The 17,846-nt window shown below is 39.4% G+C and overlaps 1 protein-coding gene across 3 annotated transcripts in view; it reads right to left on the bottom strand.

Moving 5' to 3' along the window:
* Lerp (lysosomal enzyme receptor protein) overlaps nucleotides 1-17,846 on the bottom strand; it is a 441,548-nt gene that overhangs the window by 136,863 nt on the left and 286,839 nt on the right. For all 3 annotated transcript variants that reach the window (XM_090379899.1, XM_090379900.1, XM_090379901.1), the window contains exon 30: nucleotides 17,227-17,415. In XM_090379899.1, the coding sequence (XP_090236025.1) occupies nucleotides 17,227-17,415 (189 nt within the window). The remainder of the gene's footprint in view (nucleotides 1-17,226; nucleotides 17,416-17,846) is intronic.

The raw sequence follows: 17,846 nt of genomic DNA, 5'->3' as shown, positions 1-17,846 counted from the left end.
AAGTATCTATAAAAACTACAGAGCAGAAACAGAGTGTCTATGAGACAAAGAGTGGAGAGACTTTGCAGAGATGGGTCATTAATTAACTTGACTACCCTCTTTTGAATGGGGTCTATAAGTTTGAAAGAGGTTTTGGGTGCAAATCTTTGGGAATATTGTGCCAAGGCAGATTTGAGATTTGTACAGAGTGAACAGTTGCTTACAAGAAAAGTAAGCCAAGAATAAATGAGAAAACTTAATCGTTTTTTTTTTGTTAGGGTAATCCCTAATAGATATATGTGATCTTGTCTAGAAATTGCAGTATCATTGAAGATGAGCATAGCAGTACTCTTTTTTTTTTTTTTTTTTTTTTTTTAAATAAAAATAATACAGAATTCAGTTTCAGAAGGACTAGTTTTAAATTTTAATTTATAGTTTTAAACTAGAAATAAACTAGCTTTTTCCCTCCATTAGAGAATTTCCTGGAGATCAGCATTTAAGCAATATTTTTGATGCCAAGACAGAATAGAAGTTGGGGTAAACCCTAATAGAGATATGTGATCTTGTCTAGGAATCTGAAGAACATCAAAGATAAGCACAGGAGCAGTAGAATCCTTTATGAAAGATGACAGAACTGCATTTTAGAAGGATTGATATCTAAGTTATCTTTGTCCCATTAGAGGATTACTTGGAGATCAGCATTTAAGGAACTGGTGGTGATATTCAAGAAGTTGAAGCTGGTTGTGAAAGGCAAGGTTTTACAAACTGAAACACAGAATGCAATGTGCAATCATCAGCAAAACTATGGATAAGTTTCCACTCAGTGGAAGGTCATTAATATACAAGAGGAAAAGAACTAACCCTTGAAAAACACCAGCATTAGTGAAGAAGTTAGAAGCCAGAGAACAGTCTACCATCACTTGCAGAGAGAAAACGGGATAATTAAATTGAAGAAAAAAAAGGTCAGCAATCCACAAGATGGAAGTTTGTTAAAAAGACCTCTATGCTAGACACATTCATTCATTTAAAGTAGTCAGTCCCTGGACAGTACATATATGACATTAATCATAACTTACATAGGCCATATGAAGCTATTATTCAATTAAAAATTCAAAATGAAATTAATAAAATTAAAAAAAAAAAAAAGTACTTTTGCCACAACCCCAATTTAAGAAAGGGCATAAGGCTCAAAGCACAGTTCCTCCCTTCCCAGTGAATCGGGTTTCCATCCCTGCTATTGAGAGGTGGGCTCTACTATCTAGCTAATTCATAAACAGGTCCTGTCAAAAAAACTATTAACAAAATCATTTAAGTAGTCAAACAGTCACCTATCACTAAACATCATTGAGAGACGGTCATTCAAAGAGGCTCCAACAGCTCTCTCAACCTCAAATCTTAAATCCAAATAAATGTTGCGATGCATCATTATATGACTTGAAATTTCATTTTCAGCACAGGTGCATAGGCAGCTATTTGACAATCCCAGTTAATATAATCTATGAGCTAAATCATGTCCAGTCAACAAGAATGCCATACCCAGGCCAAACTGCAGCCAGGGTTTCTTTTTATTATTAATAATATTTACCCAAGGCAAAAATACATATGCTTGTCTACCCTTAACAGAGTTCTCCCACCTGTTCTGCCAAAATGCATATAATTCCCCTACAATTCTAAATTTTCTAACTTTACATCAAAATTTTGAATATTCTTTCTGAGAATCAGAACAAGCCAAAATTCCATTAATACTCTCATGTATATTATTTTTAACAAAATATATAAGCCCATACAGTGTGACCTGAAGATCGGGCAGGAAGTTGTTGAGCCATCACTTGAAGTGCATCAGTAGATGCAGTTCTACACATTCTGGTATACCCAGCTGAGAGAACTATTGAGCTTGAAATGTTTTTGGACTACAGAATTAGTAATTTTATTCACCCAAGACCAGAAGCACAGATAATGATGGGGGCAAAGATACATTCATATAGCAAACTTAAAGATATGCCCTTGATTCCCCAATTTACCATAACAACTCTTCTCAGCTTGGAATACAATAGCCGTATTTTATTCTTAAGGCAGTTAAGATGTTCAGTGAAAACCAATCACTCGTCCAGGTACAATCCAAAATACTTCACAGCAGTAACATGCTCTGTTACTGTTGGATTTCTGTTCATGCTTAACTTTTAGCAGCATAAGTCGTTTTCTGGGAAGATATCTGCAATTTATATATTTTGCTCCAATTAAGAAGTTTTTCTAAAGCAACAGAAGCTCTGCCTTCTATTTCTAGTCTGGAATTTCCATAAACTGGGATCACAAGATGCCGCCGCATAACCAACTAACTCAATTTCCTGATGTAAAAACTCATCTAAAACCATATTCCGGGCAAGGAATAATTAAAAAGCAAATTTCCACACATAAGGAAAAACATCAATGCAATAAAAAAAATGTAAAAAGGTGACAAAGAACAAGAATAAGCTCAGGAACACAAGTTTTGAGAACAAGTGAAAAAAACCCATCAGGATCTCAACTTTCTTGGCATCAAGTGTTCAAAATTTCTCTGATATCCTTTTGATGAAGACCACATGGCATCAAGTGGAGTATACTGGGAGTGGTAGAAGGTGGCTTACCAAGATTACCAAAATACAACAGCTACAAGGAAAAAGTAGGATGCAAGTAAGTTAGCTTTTATCTTTAGCTGAGGAGATAGTAGAACCATCAGATCTTAAGAGGTGGGAATACATATCAGCAAAAGGTGTAGCCAAGAGCTTTCGCAAGAGACCAGAATTTTCAACTACCATTTGGACAAGAAACAAGTTTTCTACTCTTAGCCTGCTCAAAATCTAGTTTGAGCTGATGAATAACTGTTTAGCTATTGTTGTGAACTTTAGTGTAGGCATATAAACATGGTATTCTCCACCTTGTCATGGTGGGGGGGGGGCTTGCGTGTCCCAATGACCCGGAGAGCTTGAGCTTGAGCAGAGATGGGAGAAATCTCAGGTGCCGTCTGACACGAACATACCTGACCCGGAGAGCTAAGTCAGCAGTAGCTTAGCTACTGGTAGGGCCTCCCAAGCCTGACAGGTCAAAGGGTAGGGGCCAGACTAAGAGAGATGCCCCGGCGCTCCAGGTTGGGGGTTGCTGCAATGGGCTAGCTCCTCATTCAGTGTAAAAAATACACAAATGCTAAACGACCTACAAGTGAAAATGAAAATGGACTGCACTTTTGGAAACGACTCGGCAAACGGAAGACTATGATTTTGGGATGCTGGAATATTCAAGGCCTTGCAACTAAAAGAAACTTTCTTTCGGATGAACTGCAAAAATTCAAGTTAGACATCGTCGTGTTATCAGAGACAAAGAAAAAGGGATGTGGAGAGGAAATAATGGGAGAATACTACCATTTTTGGAGTGGAGTTGATAAGAGTGAAAGAGCAAGAGCAGGAGTTTTTATTGCTGTTAAAAAGAAATTGAGACACAACATCAAAAACTGGCAATTTATTAATGAAAGAATGATCTCATTGGAACTGAAAATACAGGGGAAAGAAATATGTATTTTGGGAATATATGCCCCGACTAATGACACAGCCAATACCTTGAAAGATGAATTTTGGGAGGATCTGAGAGAACTAATAGAAAAAAGAGATATTTCTAATGGGAGATTTCAATGCAAGAGTAGGAACTGAACAAAATAGCAAAGTTATTGGAAAATTTGGAGAGAAAGAGAGGAATGACAACGGAGATAGACTATGCAATTTTTGTGAACAGTTCGACTTGAGAATAAACAACACATTTTTCCAACACAATAATATCCATAAATATACTTGGTCACAGGAGACAAGACAAATTAGATCAGTTATAGATTACATTATTTCAAAACATTCAGGGACATATGTATTGAAAGATGTCAGAGTTTATAGAGGAGCTGAATGTGGATCTGACCATTTTCTTGTTAAAACAACCTGAGGTGGAACTGGATTAAGAAAATATGTGTGGACAACCAACAATGCAGGGAAGGAGAAATGCTACAAGTGGATCAATTTAACATTGGCCTACTCCAGGACGACAGCATTAGAAACAACTTCACCCAAAGACTGGATGCTGCAATTAACATAGAGATAAAAGGTAATACTGAAGAAATCTACGAATATTTAAAAAATACTGTTAAAAAAATAGCTCATGAAATCCTAGGCAAAAAGAAGAGCCAAGGACCAAAAAAGACCTGGATTACAGAGAAAGTAAGAGCTGCTGTAGAGGAAAAGAAACTTGCATATCAGAAATGGCTGGGTGATAGGAATGATGCATATAGGAACATTTATGTTGAAAAAAAGAAAATAGCCAATCGGTTGGTAGTAGAGGCAAAAAATGAAGAATAGGAAAGGAAATGCGCAACTATTAATAGCAAATTGGGCTTCAAGCAATCAGCGGAATCGTGGAAGGTCCTTAAAGACTTGAGAAAACAGAATAAACACAATGCTGGTTTGCAATTAATACCTTTGAAAGACTGGGCGGAGTACTATGAAGGACTTTTAAAAGAAGACCGGGAAGAGTTCAAGACGATGGAGGATTTTGGTGTAGAAGACTCGGGCTTAAAAGTTTCTGTTAGGGAAGTGGAACTCCTGCTAAAGGAAGGAAGGAATGGCAAATCACCTGGACCTGGAGGAGTTTACATGGAACTTCTGAAATATGGAGGAAGAGGAGGGGCTGTTCTGATACAAAAACTGTTAAATAGTATACTGAGAGGAGAAGAAATACCAAAAGAAATGATAAAAGGATATATTACATCAATTTATAAGAAGGGCGATCGGAAAAGCTGTTCAAATTACAGAGGAATATGCATCCTGAATCCGCTGTTAAAGATCCTTGGAAAATGGATCAGGAACCATTTAGAAGCCTGAATCGAGGTCCCAGAAGAACAAAGTGGTTTTTCAACTGGGAGGTCATGTATAGATCATATCTCAACAACACGAGAGATCCTTGAAAAATGCCAATCAAAAGGAAAAAAACTTTATGATTTTCATTGACCTTGAAAAAACATATGACAGTGTTCCAAGAAAACTCTTATGGGAAGCACTGAAAGAGGCAAATATTGATGGACAACTGATTAACATTATTAAGGCAATTTACAGGAATAATAGATGCAGAATTAAAGTGGGATCAGCTTTGTCACCTGAATTCCACACTTCAAAAGGCTTATTACAAGATTGTTGCATGTCACCAACACTTTTCAAAATTTATATCGACATCTGCCTAAGATCCTGGTCAAAAAAATGTAATAAAATGGGATTGCCGATTAATAAGAACACCTATATTCACAATTTACTTTTTGCAGATGATCAGGTGGTGATAGCACAAGACTTAGAAGATGCAAAGTATGCATGTCGTCAATTGTTTGAGGAACATAAACAATGGGGTCTAAAAATCAATTTTAGCAAAACTGAAATGTTGTCTTCAGGGCCAGGACATGTTCTAAATATTGCAGGTTTTAAAATCAAACAAGTCGATAAATTCAAATATTTGGGATCAATCTTACAAAGTGATGGATCATCCCAAGCAGAGATCAAAAAGAGAATTACAGATGGCAGAAAGGCTATCGGCATGTTAAACTCTGTTCTGTGGAGCAAAAATATCCTAAATAAAACAAAGAAACTTATATTTCAAACGATTGTACAAAGTCTTCTATTGTATGGAGCAGAAACATGGACATTGAATAGGCGAGCGGAAAACAAATTGCTCTCCACAGAAATGGATTTTTGGAGACGCTCAGCAGGAACTTCTAGAAGAGACAGAAAACGAAATGAAGACATAAGGGTTATTTGGTTTTTTTTTTTTTAGGAGCATTAGCAACTAAGGCCATATTGCTCCAGGAATATGCGGTGGTCATTCCCTTGACCTTTCCGCATCCTCCGTATTTGGTGGTGACGGGCTCGAACCCCGGTCTAATCAAGAAGCGTGTGCTACGCACTGCTGCTCCTTCCCACCTGGCTACGGAGGCGCACAAGACATAAGGGAAAAAATGGAAGTGAAAAAGACTATTATTGACACCATCAAAGAAAAGCATCTAACATGGTATGGACATGTAAAACGGATGCAAGAAAACAGATATCCAAAGGCTATCCTGGAATGGATACCTCCTGAAAGAAGGAGAAGAGGAAGACCTAGGAGGAAATGGATGGATCGAGTACGGGAATGCATGACAGCCCAAGGCTTAACCGACCAAGACACCTTGAACCACACTTTATGTCGGGAAAAAATTCCTAACAAGAAATAATTTGTAGGCTGAGGAAACCCATTGTAAATGGAAACACTCTTCTTGAAGAAGATATAAACATGGCGATTTGAATGAGAACAAGTTGTGACATGCAGCATTATTATCTCGAACACCCATTGCACATTTATTAGAAAACCAAGATTTAGATAAAGGATGAGATTTTAAGGTGGACTATGGAATAAAGGATTTTGTTCTACAAGAATAATTTCATTGACATGATCTGAGCAAACATTGACATCAGAATATTTAAAACGGCAATCCAACCAAGGTAAAGGACAGAAATCTCCTGATAATCCCATTCTGCATTCTTGTAATGCCAAACAAGCCAAGGCCAAAACAGAAAGGGTCCACTGGAGAAGAGACCATCACTAAGGTGTGGCCTGAGGTGCCTAGAGGACCACTCACCTTGACTATATTTGAAAGATTTTCATTAGAAAACGATCAAGAGTGTTGCATGTGTGGTTAGGATTGACTAATATTCTGTTAAGAAAAAGAACAATCTGTGAGAGGGCATTAATTGCAAAAGTCTCAGCAACCAGCTGGGTCTGTGTGACTAGAAAATGGATGCCAGATGAAGTTGTGAATGTTAAAATCCAAGGAAAATTTCCTCATTATTAGGAAAGGAAGTCAGTCAAAAGTTTTACGGAATTAGCAGAGTTAAGAGAATGATGGGGCAACAGATGAATTTGACAGAATGAAATAAAGAGATTTTAAGCCAGAGAAACCATTGCCTCAACCATTGCTCATCTCGGTTGTCCTAATTCTCTGTATGATTCCTTTCCCTTCAAAAGTGGAGGTAAAGGAATCATACACTTGTGTATGTGTCCACCTTGTTATTGTTATCAGATGTGGGATATTGTTATAATGTGGGATATTGCTTTATATATATTTGAAAGTTATTGCACTCCTGCATAGAAAATTTCATTTTACTTGCTAACTGCTTGGATATCTATTTGCAACATATGTTTCATATAATTCAATGTCTAAAACAGTTAATATTCTTTGAACATCCCAGTGTTTACATTATTGCATTGTGGTTATACTGTCTCCTCTTTTTGAATCATTTCATCCAAACTATTAGTGTTTTCTTTGATGCAAACTGACTTTGGTCTTTCGCTCTTTGGCTGGTCACAAAAGTTAGTGACTCCTCTTTTTAAAAGTACAAGCTACCTATGAACACCACTAATATCATAGCGTCTTGTTGAGATACTTTCCTCAATTTTTCATGAATTTGGAAGCTGAGTTTTCTCCTAACTCAAAAAAGAACACTATCACTGACAACTGTAGAACTATACATCAGTTTGACTGTTCATGACATCAGATCTGTAATAGACAGAAGCTTTTATTTTAGTAAGTTTATGTCTCAATATCTATACTAGCAATATATAAAACTAGATGATGCTAACACAATTGTCATTAAAGAGATGTTACATATGAACTGACTCTTGTAGCATGGGGAGGATGTTGACAAATATGAATATGGCACTGAACAGTCTAACAGAGCAATGAAAAGTACTGAAGCCTACATCAGCTACAAATTGATCGGTAATAGAACCACAAAAAAAATTATTCAGTAAAAAGAAAAAAGACCTCACTCAGGCACTCCCTAAAGGGTATCTGAGTCTGAGGTCTATGAGGCTCTGAGAGGGAGAAAGTAAAGCGAATGAAGGTGAATTTTTCACTGTCATGTTGAGACACAGCTTAAGAAAATTATGTCAACTGAACTTTTGAGAATTTTCCTAAAAAATAAAAATAACAAATACCTATCCATTTCCCTCCTCATATAGGTCATATTCCTATATAACGAGGAAAGCAAACGGGCATTCTTCTTTTTAAATTTTTGGCTGGTGCAGCAAAGATCTGGGGCTTCTCTGCACCACACAGCTTATCATCTGCCATTTTCAATCCACTGCAGGATGAAGGCCTCTCCAGCAAATTACCAGTTCCTTCTGTTTTGTGCAATGGCTTGTTTGTTTGTTTGTTTGTTTGTTTTGATTTTATTGGCGCATTAGCTACTAAGGCTATAATGCGCCAAGACCATGTCATTTATAAAAAATTTAAACTTTCAGTGACCTAATTAGTTAGGTCAATATTGGTGTCATCATTGAAACTGAGACGAAAGAAGAAGCTAACAAAATCATTAGTAACCCCAAAATACAAACACTTGGCCTACAGGCTGCACCCCCGAAAAGAAAGGGGCCCAGCATAATAATTTATGATACCGAAAAGGACCTAACCCCAGCAACGCTCCAGGATGAACTATACAGAAGAAACCTCCAGCAGGACCACCCAGATGTTGAACCAAATGACCTCGTTTTCCCGAAATTCCAAAAAAATGCCAGAGTGGGAAATTCTACCAACTGGGTAGTGGAGCTTTCCCCCGCAGCCTGGAGAACAATAAGTCAACAAAATAGAGTGTTCATAAATTGGGGCAGTCACCGCTTCAAGGAGCATGTGGCTGTCCCCAAATGCTACAAGTGTTGTCGTTTTGGACACACGACACACACGTGTACCCAAGCTCAACCCACATGTGGACACTGTGCTGAGAGAGGCCACGACTTTAACTCGTGCACTAAAAAAGAAGACCCACCCACTTGCGCAAACTGCAAATCAATGAAAATGCAGGCAGATCATTCCATCCGGGACAATAAATGCCCTGTCTACACAAAAGCTAAGAGCACATGCCAACTAAGGCTCGATTATGGGGACTTACCTTAAACCATTTAATACTACCACTGTAAAATTTGCACAAATTAATGCCCAGCGAGCTAAAGCAGTTGCAGCGCAGTTGAGGAAAAAGGCAGATGAGGAGAACCTCGATATCCTCTTTCTTCAAGAGCCATATTCGCATAGTAAGGCAGTCAGAGGGTATCCGTTGGCTTATAAGATCGTTCAAGTGGACGGGGAGACCCCATGGGCGGCTATTCTGGTCAGAAACTCTGATCTCACTGTTACCAAAATACCACATTACTGCCTTCCCTGGGCAGCCTGTGCCCATATCATCACCCCTTTGGGGGAATTTTACGCAGTTTCTCTCTACTCGCGGCCGGGGGAGGATATTCTCCTGATTATTAGATACTTACAAAGCATCTCTCTGGAATTCCCAAATGCAAAAATCATCGTTGCCGCCGACGTAAACTGCAGGTCGCCAGCGTGGTTCAGTGAAACTCAAGATAGACGAGGCACAAACAACGGACAAAGACTGGAAGAATATCTTTCAAACAGTTCTTTCTCAATTCTCAACCAACCAAATAACCTACCGACCTTCTCTAGTACAATGTGGGAAGCCACAATTGATATCACCCTGGCCACAAGATCCGTTGCACAACACCTTTCATCCTGGACAGTTAGAGAAAGCTGGACCACTTCGGACCACCGTGTAATAACTTTCCAACTACACCGATCAGTAAGCCGACAACCAATTATGAGGCAAACTCTACATAGATTTGCAATTGACAAGGCAAACTGGCAGGAATTTAAGGATTCACTGATCATGGCCGCCCACTCTCTCAGCACAGTTGGACTGAACCCAGACCAGCACCAAAAGGCAATTGTAAGCCTAGTCACTGACAGCTCAATTAACTCTATTAAACGGAAGAAACCTTCTCTTGGAGCCGTACCTTGGTGGTGCCCAGAGCTCCAACAACTGCGACGGGAGGTTTACACCCGACGGAAAAATTTTCAATGCGCAAGACGGACATGGCCAGAAGCGGAAGTAGAGTATCTCAAGCAGCAGTACCGAACGGCAAGAAACGAATACACAGCCCTGATTAAACAAAGGAAAAAGCGCTCCTGGGAGCACCTAGTCTCCACAGTTGGAAATTCTGCTCCATGGGGAGTGGTTTACAGAGTAATCACAAACAAACTCCCCAGGGGAGAAGTCATCCCAGCCACCAAGACGCCACAAGGCACGTATACAAAGACATGGTCCGAATCTATAAATAACATCCTTGACGCCATGTTCCATCAACACATGCCACCAAGTACCCCAGAGCAAATACTACTATGTGAGGAAAACAGCACATACACCACGGCCCAAGTGGAAGACAGCTTCACCAAGGAAGAACTGGACTCCGCTGCAGCAAAAATAAAAAACAAGAAATCTCCAGGAGAAGATATGCTGGAGCCTGAGATCGTAAAGAAGGCTGTTGAAACCATCCCAAATGAGATCCTAAACCTCTTCAACCATTGCCTTGAAGCAGGCCATTTCCCAGTAGTATGGAGATCTGCAAAATTAAGGCTTATTCTCAAGAATCCGACAAAACCACAAGACCTTCCGGAGTCATACCGGCCCATCGCTCTTCTATCCATACTAAGCAAACTCCTAGAACATCTTCTAAGCAACAGAATAGAAATTCATTACTCCAAGGCTGGCCTTCACTCTGACAACCAATACGGCTTTAGAAGGGGATACTCCACGGTGGACGCCTTAGAGAATATCGTCAAAGCAGCTACCACTACCAGCCATAAATACTTCCTTGTCATTTCAGTGGATTTTGCCGGGGCGTTTGACTCCCTCTGGTGGCCAAGCGTCCTTGGCAGACTCCGGAAAGCAAAACTACCAGCTAATTTGTACAATTGTATAAAAACCTATCTTGCAAACAGAACAGTAACCGTCAGTGCTCCGTACTGTTCAGTCACACGACCAGTCTATAGAGGATGCCCACAAGGCTCAGTACTTGGCCCACTTCTCTGGAACGTGGTGCTCGACAGCTTTCTAAACCTCGACCTTGGTAATGTGCGATCGCAGGCCTATGCGGATGACCTGATCCTGATGCTGGCGGCAGACTCAAGAACTCAACTAGAGATCTCTGCAAACCGTGCTATAAATATCCTACAAGACTGGGCCACCCAAAACCACTTAAAGATATCCCCAACAAAAACCTGCTCCATCCTACTTAAAGGTTCTCTCAATATCAGAAGGCCTCCCCAGATAAAGATTCAGGAAACAACAATTAAGCTTTCCACTGAACTTAAATATCTTGGTATTCTGCTGGATAAAAATCTGTCATTCACACCCCATCTTACTTACCTCAGAAGCAAAATCAAAAAATACTCCGCACTAATAGCTAGAGTCACTCGTCGCGACTGGGGACTTAAGAAGAGGACCCTAGCCCTCTTCTATAAGGCAGTCTTCTTACCAGCAATAACATACGCATCAGGAGTCTGGTTCCACAAGGCGGTAACAGCAGTTAACAAAAGGAAGCTAGAGACCATTCAACGTTCAGTCCTACTAACAATCTCGAGAGCCTGCTGTACTGTAAGCACCCACGCCCTCCAGGTCCTCTTGGGTGCTCTCCCCCTGGACCTGGAGATCGTCCGCTGTGGGTTGCTTTATCAACTATCCAAAGGCAAATCAATCACCTGCCTAGACTACACAACTGATCCGGCGAACGATCGTAAACTAGAGAAAAAACGCCTTCTCACCCACCTACAGCAGGCCTGGCAAACCCGCTGGACGACTTCGACAAAAGGGGAAGTCACCCGAAGATTCATACCGGATAATCAACTAGTGTTTCCCCAAAGCCCAAACTGGTTTTCACCGGGTCTGCTGACATCTTACCTGCTCACGGGACATGGCGCAATAAGAGCAAAACTCTCCAGTTTCGGATTGAGTGACACCCCTCTCTGCCACTGTGGACAGCCAGAGACGTGGGAGCACCTCATGCACCACTGCCAACTATATGAAGACCTCCGCTGCCTCTTAATAACTAGAATACGTTTCTCACCAATAAACCAAGAACAATATCTCCTGGAGAGCGAGGACAACTATAAAGCCTTAACGCAGTTTGCGCAGGATCTTTTTACTAGAAGAAGAACATACCCACAACCTTAGCAGGAATTTTCCCACAAACAACCACTCATCATCCATAATAAAGATCCTTAGATGTGTCAACCAAACAAAAACCTAACAGCTACAATCTGAAAAACTAATCATTAACTTAACCTGGATCTGACCACTGGCTTAAACTGGAGTCATTATCTGGATTTGACCACTCACACGGACGGAACAACATGTCCCAGGAATGGCGTACGAAGACCTGACAAAGACATTATGCAGTTTGCTGCCGAAACATCATTAGGCGATCTGAACCGGGTACCCTCACTCGGTTCACTTTCTTTCCCTTTCCTTGGCAGGGGATGGTTACTCTGTACCCTCCCCCCTGCCATCCCCTATCTTCACCTGGTGAGGCATGGGCCTGCCCCACCGACTTTTGGGGTTATCTTCACTATTGACTCCATATTTCTGTCTTTCACCCCCCAGTCTTCAGTCTCCCTTCCCTCTCTAGCTATCTTGCGACTAGCGTTTGACCCTTGCCAAAACTACACAAGCCCCACACAAAAATTTAAAAAAAAAAAAATAATAAATAAATAATAATAATAATAATAAATGAACTATAACCCGTATAACTTATATCTCTTTCGGTCTGACCCAATTTCTAGCGTTTCTCCTCCCCCTCCACTTTTTTTTTTTTTTTTTTTTAGGTCCTAGCCACTGAAATCTCAGGAAATTAGGTGGCAGGACCTGCCAGAGTAAATAGTAAATTTCTAAAATACTGGTGTACCTGGTCTGCCTCCACGAGGTATAGTGTGGGCAACGGTGGGTCTCATTTGAGACCCAACGGCTAAAAGACCAGATGAACAACGGTACAAAACATTACACACTACAATATCCATACACTTTTAAACCTCTGGCCTCTACAGTGTTCTGTATCACACCACAATGTATATTACGCGGAGATGGGGGAAACCCCTGGTGCCGTTAGACCCTAAAAACACTATACACTATACACTATACACTATGTCAAGAGGTCGGGCCCCACCAGGGGCCAGGCGGCCAATAAGCCGGACAAACAATGGGCACAACAGATCACACTGCACAGACATGACCCACACACTTTCAAGTCTCTGGCTTGACAGTGTACTGTCCTCGATACAGCGAACATACGCGGAGATGGGAGAAATCTCAGGCGCCATCTGACACGAACATACCTTATACCATGTCAAGAGGTATAAGAAAAATGTAAATTTTATAAACGAGCAAAAATATTTATTGATTTTAAAAATCTAAAAATAGCAGACACATTGTCATTGTCAGATAAAATCTGACTGAGTGTATACGGCTCAGTCAGATGATTAAAAGCAGTAAAACGGATATTACTAAAATCTGGACAATCAATTAAAATGTGTCTGATAGTTAAAATTGTGCCACAGGACACACATTTGGGCAATGGCCATCCATTTACTACCCACAAACTTTATCTGTCCATCTCCGTTGTTGTCTTCCAGGTTTTCTTCTAGCTCCCCTTGGGTACAATTCTGTTATTTTCTTAGTCCATCTGTCATCATGTCTTCAAGCTGTGTACTGCCCAAGACGAGTTTAGTTTTTTAGTTTTGAAAAGAATGTCCTTTACTTGAGTTTGCTGCCTAATCAATGTGTTTCTCTTCTTATCTGAAGTCTGATTCCCAATATAATTCATTCCATTCTCCGCTGTGTAGTTCTCAACTTCTCTTCCATTCTTTTAGTGAGTGCCCAAGTTTCACTTCCATAAGTCATGGTGGGGAGTATACATTGGTTCATTATTTTAGACAAATTGGGATATTGCTCTTCAGTATGTGACTATATTTCCTGAATGCTATCCATCCAAAATTTATTCTTCTCTTGACTTCCAGCCATTTATCATTATTACAGCTAATGACTTGTCCCAGATAAGCATATGACTCCATCTTTTCAATTACTGCTCCTTCAATCATTATATCCCTTCCTGTGGCATACTTGTTCATCATTACTTTTGTTTTAGCCATATTCATCTTTAGTCCAAAATCCTTACTAACTGTGCATAACTGATTAAGATTTTCCTCTAATTCTTTGGGATCGTTGGCTTTTGACCACAATGTCATCTGCAAATTGTAAATGGTTTAGGTACTCTCCGTTCACACCCACTCCTTTCTGCGACCAGTCTAATCTTCTGAAAGCTTCCTCAAGGGCAGCAGTAAACAGCTTCGGAGATATTGTGTCTCCTTGTCGAACTCCTTTCTCGATTTTAAATTTGCTACTGTCTTTGTCTAGTCTAATAAAGGATGTAGCCTTCTCATATATTTTCTTCAAAATCATAATATGTGGGGTATCTATGCCTTGTCTTTCCAGTGCCCGAAACATTGCCTTATGCTGTATGGAGTTAAATGCCTTTTCATAATCCACAAATGCCAGGCATAATGGTGTTTTATATTCATTTGCTTTCTCCATTAGCTGTGATATTACGTGAAGGTGATCCTTAGTTGAGAATCCGGTTCTAAAGCCAGCTTGCTCTTTTGGCTGATTTTCATCAAGTATTCTTTCTAATCTGTTAGTAATGACCCTTGTGAACAACTTGTAGATGTGGGATAACAAGCTAATTGGTCTATAATTTCCAATTTCTGATTTATCTCCTTTCTTATGCAGCAAAACTATGATTGCATTATTCCACTGCTTAGGCATCACACCTTTTCTAATGCACTTTGTGAAGAGCCTTGCCAGTTTTTGTGCTATGTCTCTTCCTCCCAATTTTAACAACTCTACAGTAACTTCATCTTCCCATGGGGCTTTCAGATTCTTCGTTTTCATCAATGCATGTTCTACCTCATCAGGAAGAATATCGGGTATGTTGTATGTGTTGCAAATTTGCAATCCATCTTCTCCACTGCTGGCATCATTCCCTCGCTCCTTGTATAATTCTCTATAGTAGTCTTCTGCTATTTGAATTATGCCTTCTCTGCTACTTATAAGTAAACCATCGCTATTCTTCAGTTTCAGTATCATTTGTCTTTCTGTATTACTGCTCATGGATTTAAATCCTTTGTTTTCCCTTAATGCTTGTTCTACTTTTCTTGTGTTAAATCTTTTTATGTCCTCTCTGAGACTCTTTCTAATGGCTTTGCATAACTCAGTATACTCAATTTTTTCCTTGTCAGTGTTTATCTTGCTATTCATTTTTCGCTTTCGGTTCATCATAACAAGTGTTCCTTGACTAATTTTTTCTTCTTTGGATTTCTTTTCCCCGATAGGTTTCTTGGGCTTTATCACTTTCAGAAAGTTGTAATATTCCTCGTCGATATCTTGGTCCTGAGCAGTCCGCAGAAGCTCAAACTTGTTCTTAAGTTCCAGTACATACTGCTTTTTCTCCTCTTCTGTTATCTCAAAGACCTTTGTATTATTTACTCGAGTCAGTTTTTTTCCTTTTCTTTCCTATATCTATGTACATCTTTCCATTCTGTGATCACTTCCAACATTTACCTTATTCAGGACGGTAACATCATTCACAATATATCTTCTGTTAGTGAGGATTAAGTCGATCTCATTAGTTGTTAATCCATTTGGACTCTTCCATATCCACTTTCTGTTCACGCTTTTCTTGAAAAAAGTGATCATTACTGACAATTCTTGAGATTCTGCAAATTCCACAAGTCTTTCACCTCTTTCATTTCTTTCACCAATTCCAAAATTTTCTATAGTTCCCCTTTCTGTGCTGTTGTCTCTTTCCAACCTTAGCATTAAAGTCCCCCATAATAATAGTGTAGTGGGTTTTCTGCTCATCTAGAAGACTCTCAATTTTGGCGTACATTTCTTCAACCTCGTCATCATCACGGTTCGATGTTGGTGCATAAATCATTATAACCTTTAGCTTGTACCTCTTAGAAATCTTGAGTATTAGTCTTGATACCCTTGGTGATGTACTTTTGAATTCCAAAATGTTGTTTTTAAATCTTTATGGACCAGAAACCCAACTCCACCTTCACTCCTTTCACTGTTTCCATTGGTGTACAGCAGATTTCCACTTGATGAACTTATAAGTGATTCATTTCTTGTTGTTGTTTCAGCCAAACCGATGATATTTCAATCCACATATTCTAATTCCTTTTCCAGCTCTAATATCCTGTCTTCACTGATGAGTGATCTTACGTTGTAACAGGCCAAGTTCAGTTTCCGTGCATGGCAGCCTGGTCGTACGCAGAGATTCTTAGCACCCTCTGCTTCCACTCTGACCCTCTCGCTGCTGTAAGAGGGGGAGTGAAAGCCGCTGGGGACTGAGGGCCATTTGTTTTGTCATGCTGTCATATGCTGGAGGGTTTGGTCTTTTTCTCTTTACGCTGACCAGGCATCTTGAAGAGAACCACTCTACACGTCCGTCGCCACCTAAGTGACGTAACAGGGCTTACCATCGAGAAGGTATACATGAGTAGATTTTAGGGAGGCAGGCCAACCGGACTTCTCCTAAATCTTCTGTAATAGAAAGATATTGGATCCATCAGTGTTTTAGACTGAGTGTCTGATAACAAACAGGATACCTGTTCCCCTCTAAGCCTTGAAACAGTTGTCAGTTATGTTTATCAGAGGGCGCCTCTGTAGTCAGGAGCAGCAGTGCATAGCACACGCTTCTTGATTAGACAGGGGTTCGAGCCCTTGACCACCAAATACGGAGGCCCCTTTCTTTCATATTTTACATAAATTAAGATATTCTCTTCCACTACTGCAGTATCCATAAAATCCTAGATAAAATGCATAAAATTGATAAAGCTATTTTATTTTATCTAATAATAGTGCACAAAAAAAAAAAAAAAAATGAAGTCACTATTTTATTAACGAAGGAACATAGGTTCACATGAATTTTACTTATTTTGGCTGTTTCGATGAGTCAATTAATAATAGAACAACCCCGCCCTATATAGGGCAAAATTTTTATGTAATATATACATGAAAGCTCTGTTTGCAGTACAACTTTCGTGTAAAATTGTAGTCAGTAGGCTCTGCTACTCAAGCTTTATTTGCTGAACCAACTTTTTTGCAAATGACATTTTATATGGCATAGCTATAAAATCACAATAAAATAAGAAGTAGCCAATTTCCAAATTTTCTTAAGCATATGAATAAAATTTCATGTATTAAAATTTTAAATATTAAGTAATAAATACAGTATTTCTATATTACATTAGCATTAACTGACCTTGTATGAAAAAGATTGATTCCTTAAAGCAGAAAGATCAAATTTAACTCCACTAGTTTGGTCATCAAATGAACATGAAGTGGTAGAGGGTTTGATATAATCATCACTGTTGAAACAACCAATTCTTGTTTTCCATTCAAAAATATACACACAGTGTTTCTGATCAAATTCCAAAAATGTTGCTTCACCCTTTAAAAAATAAATAAATACTTTTCATGCAAAGGAAATGAAATAACTGTAAATAATTAACTGTAAAGAACAAAAGAGCATGTGTGCGCACGCATGCACACAGCAGAACCTCGCAAAGATGATAATAGCAAATTTTTCTATGTAGTGAACATTTTTTGGTTTCCCTTGGTCATTACATTGAAAATAGTTTCCATATAATGAAGAAAATCTCCATACAACAAACTGATTTCGAGAGAGCTGGGTACGCTGTTTGCACCTATGGCCTTTAGGTGATAAAGCTTATGCTGTAGAAACCATGAATTAAGAGCTAAAATGGTTAAGAATTAATCCCTTTAGCTTTTAAGAGCTAAAGGGATTAATTCCACAAATTAAGAGCTAAAACATTCTACAATTTAGTGGTGCCTGTAAAACCTTGCAGGAGGAAACGGCTA

Source organism: Mastigoproctus giganteus, chromosome 8 (assembly GCF_048544385.1).
Source record: "Mastigoproctus giganteus isolate SK-2022 chromosome 8, ASM4854438v1, whole genome shotgun sequence".
Classification (NCBI taxonomy): Eukaryota; Metazoa; Arthropoda; class Arachnida; order Uropygi; family Thelyphonidae; genus Mastigoproctus; species Mastigoproctus giganteus.
The sequence above is the reverse complement of the archived record's forward strand: the minus strand, read 5'-3'. Positions and strand labels throughout refer to the sequence as shown.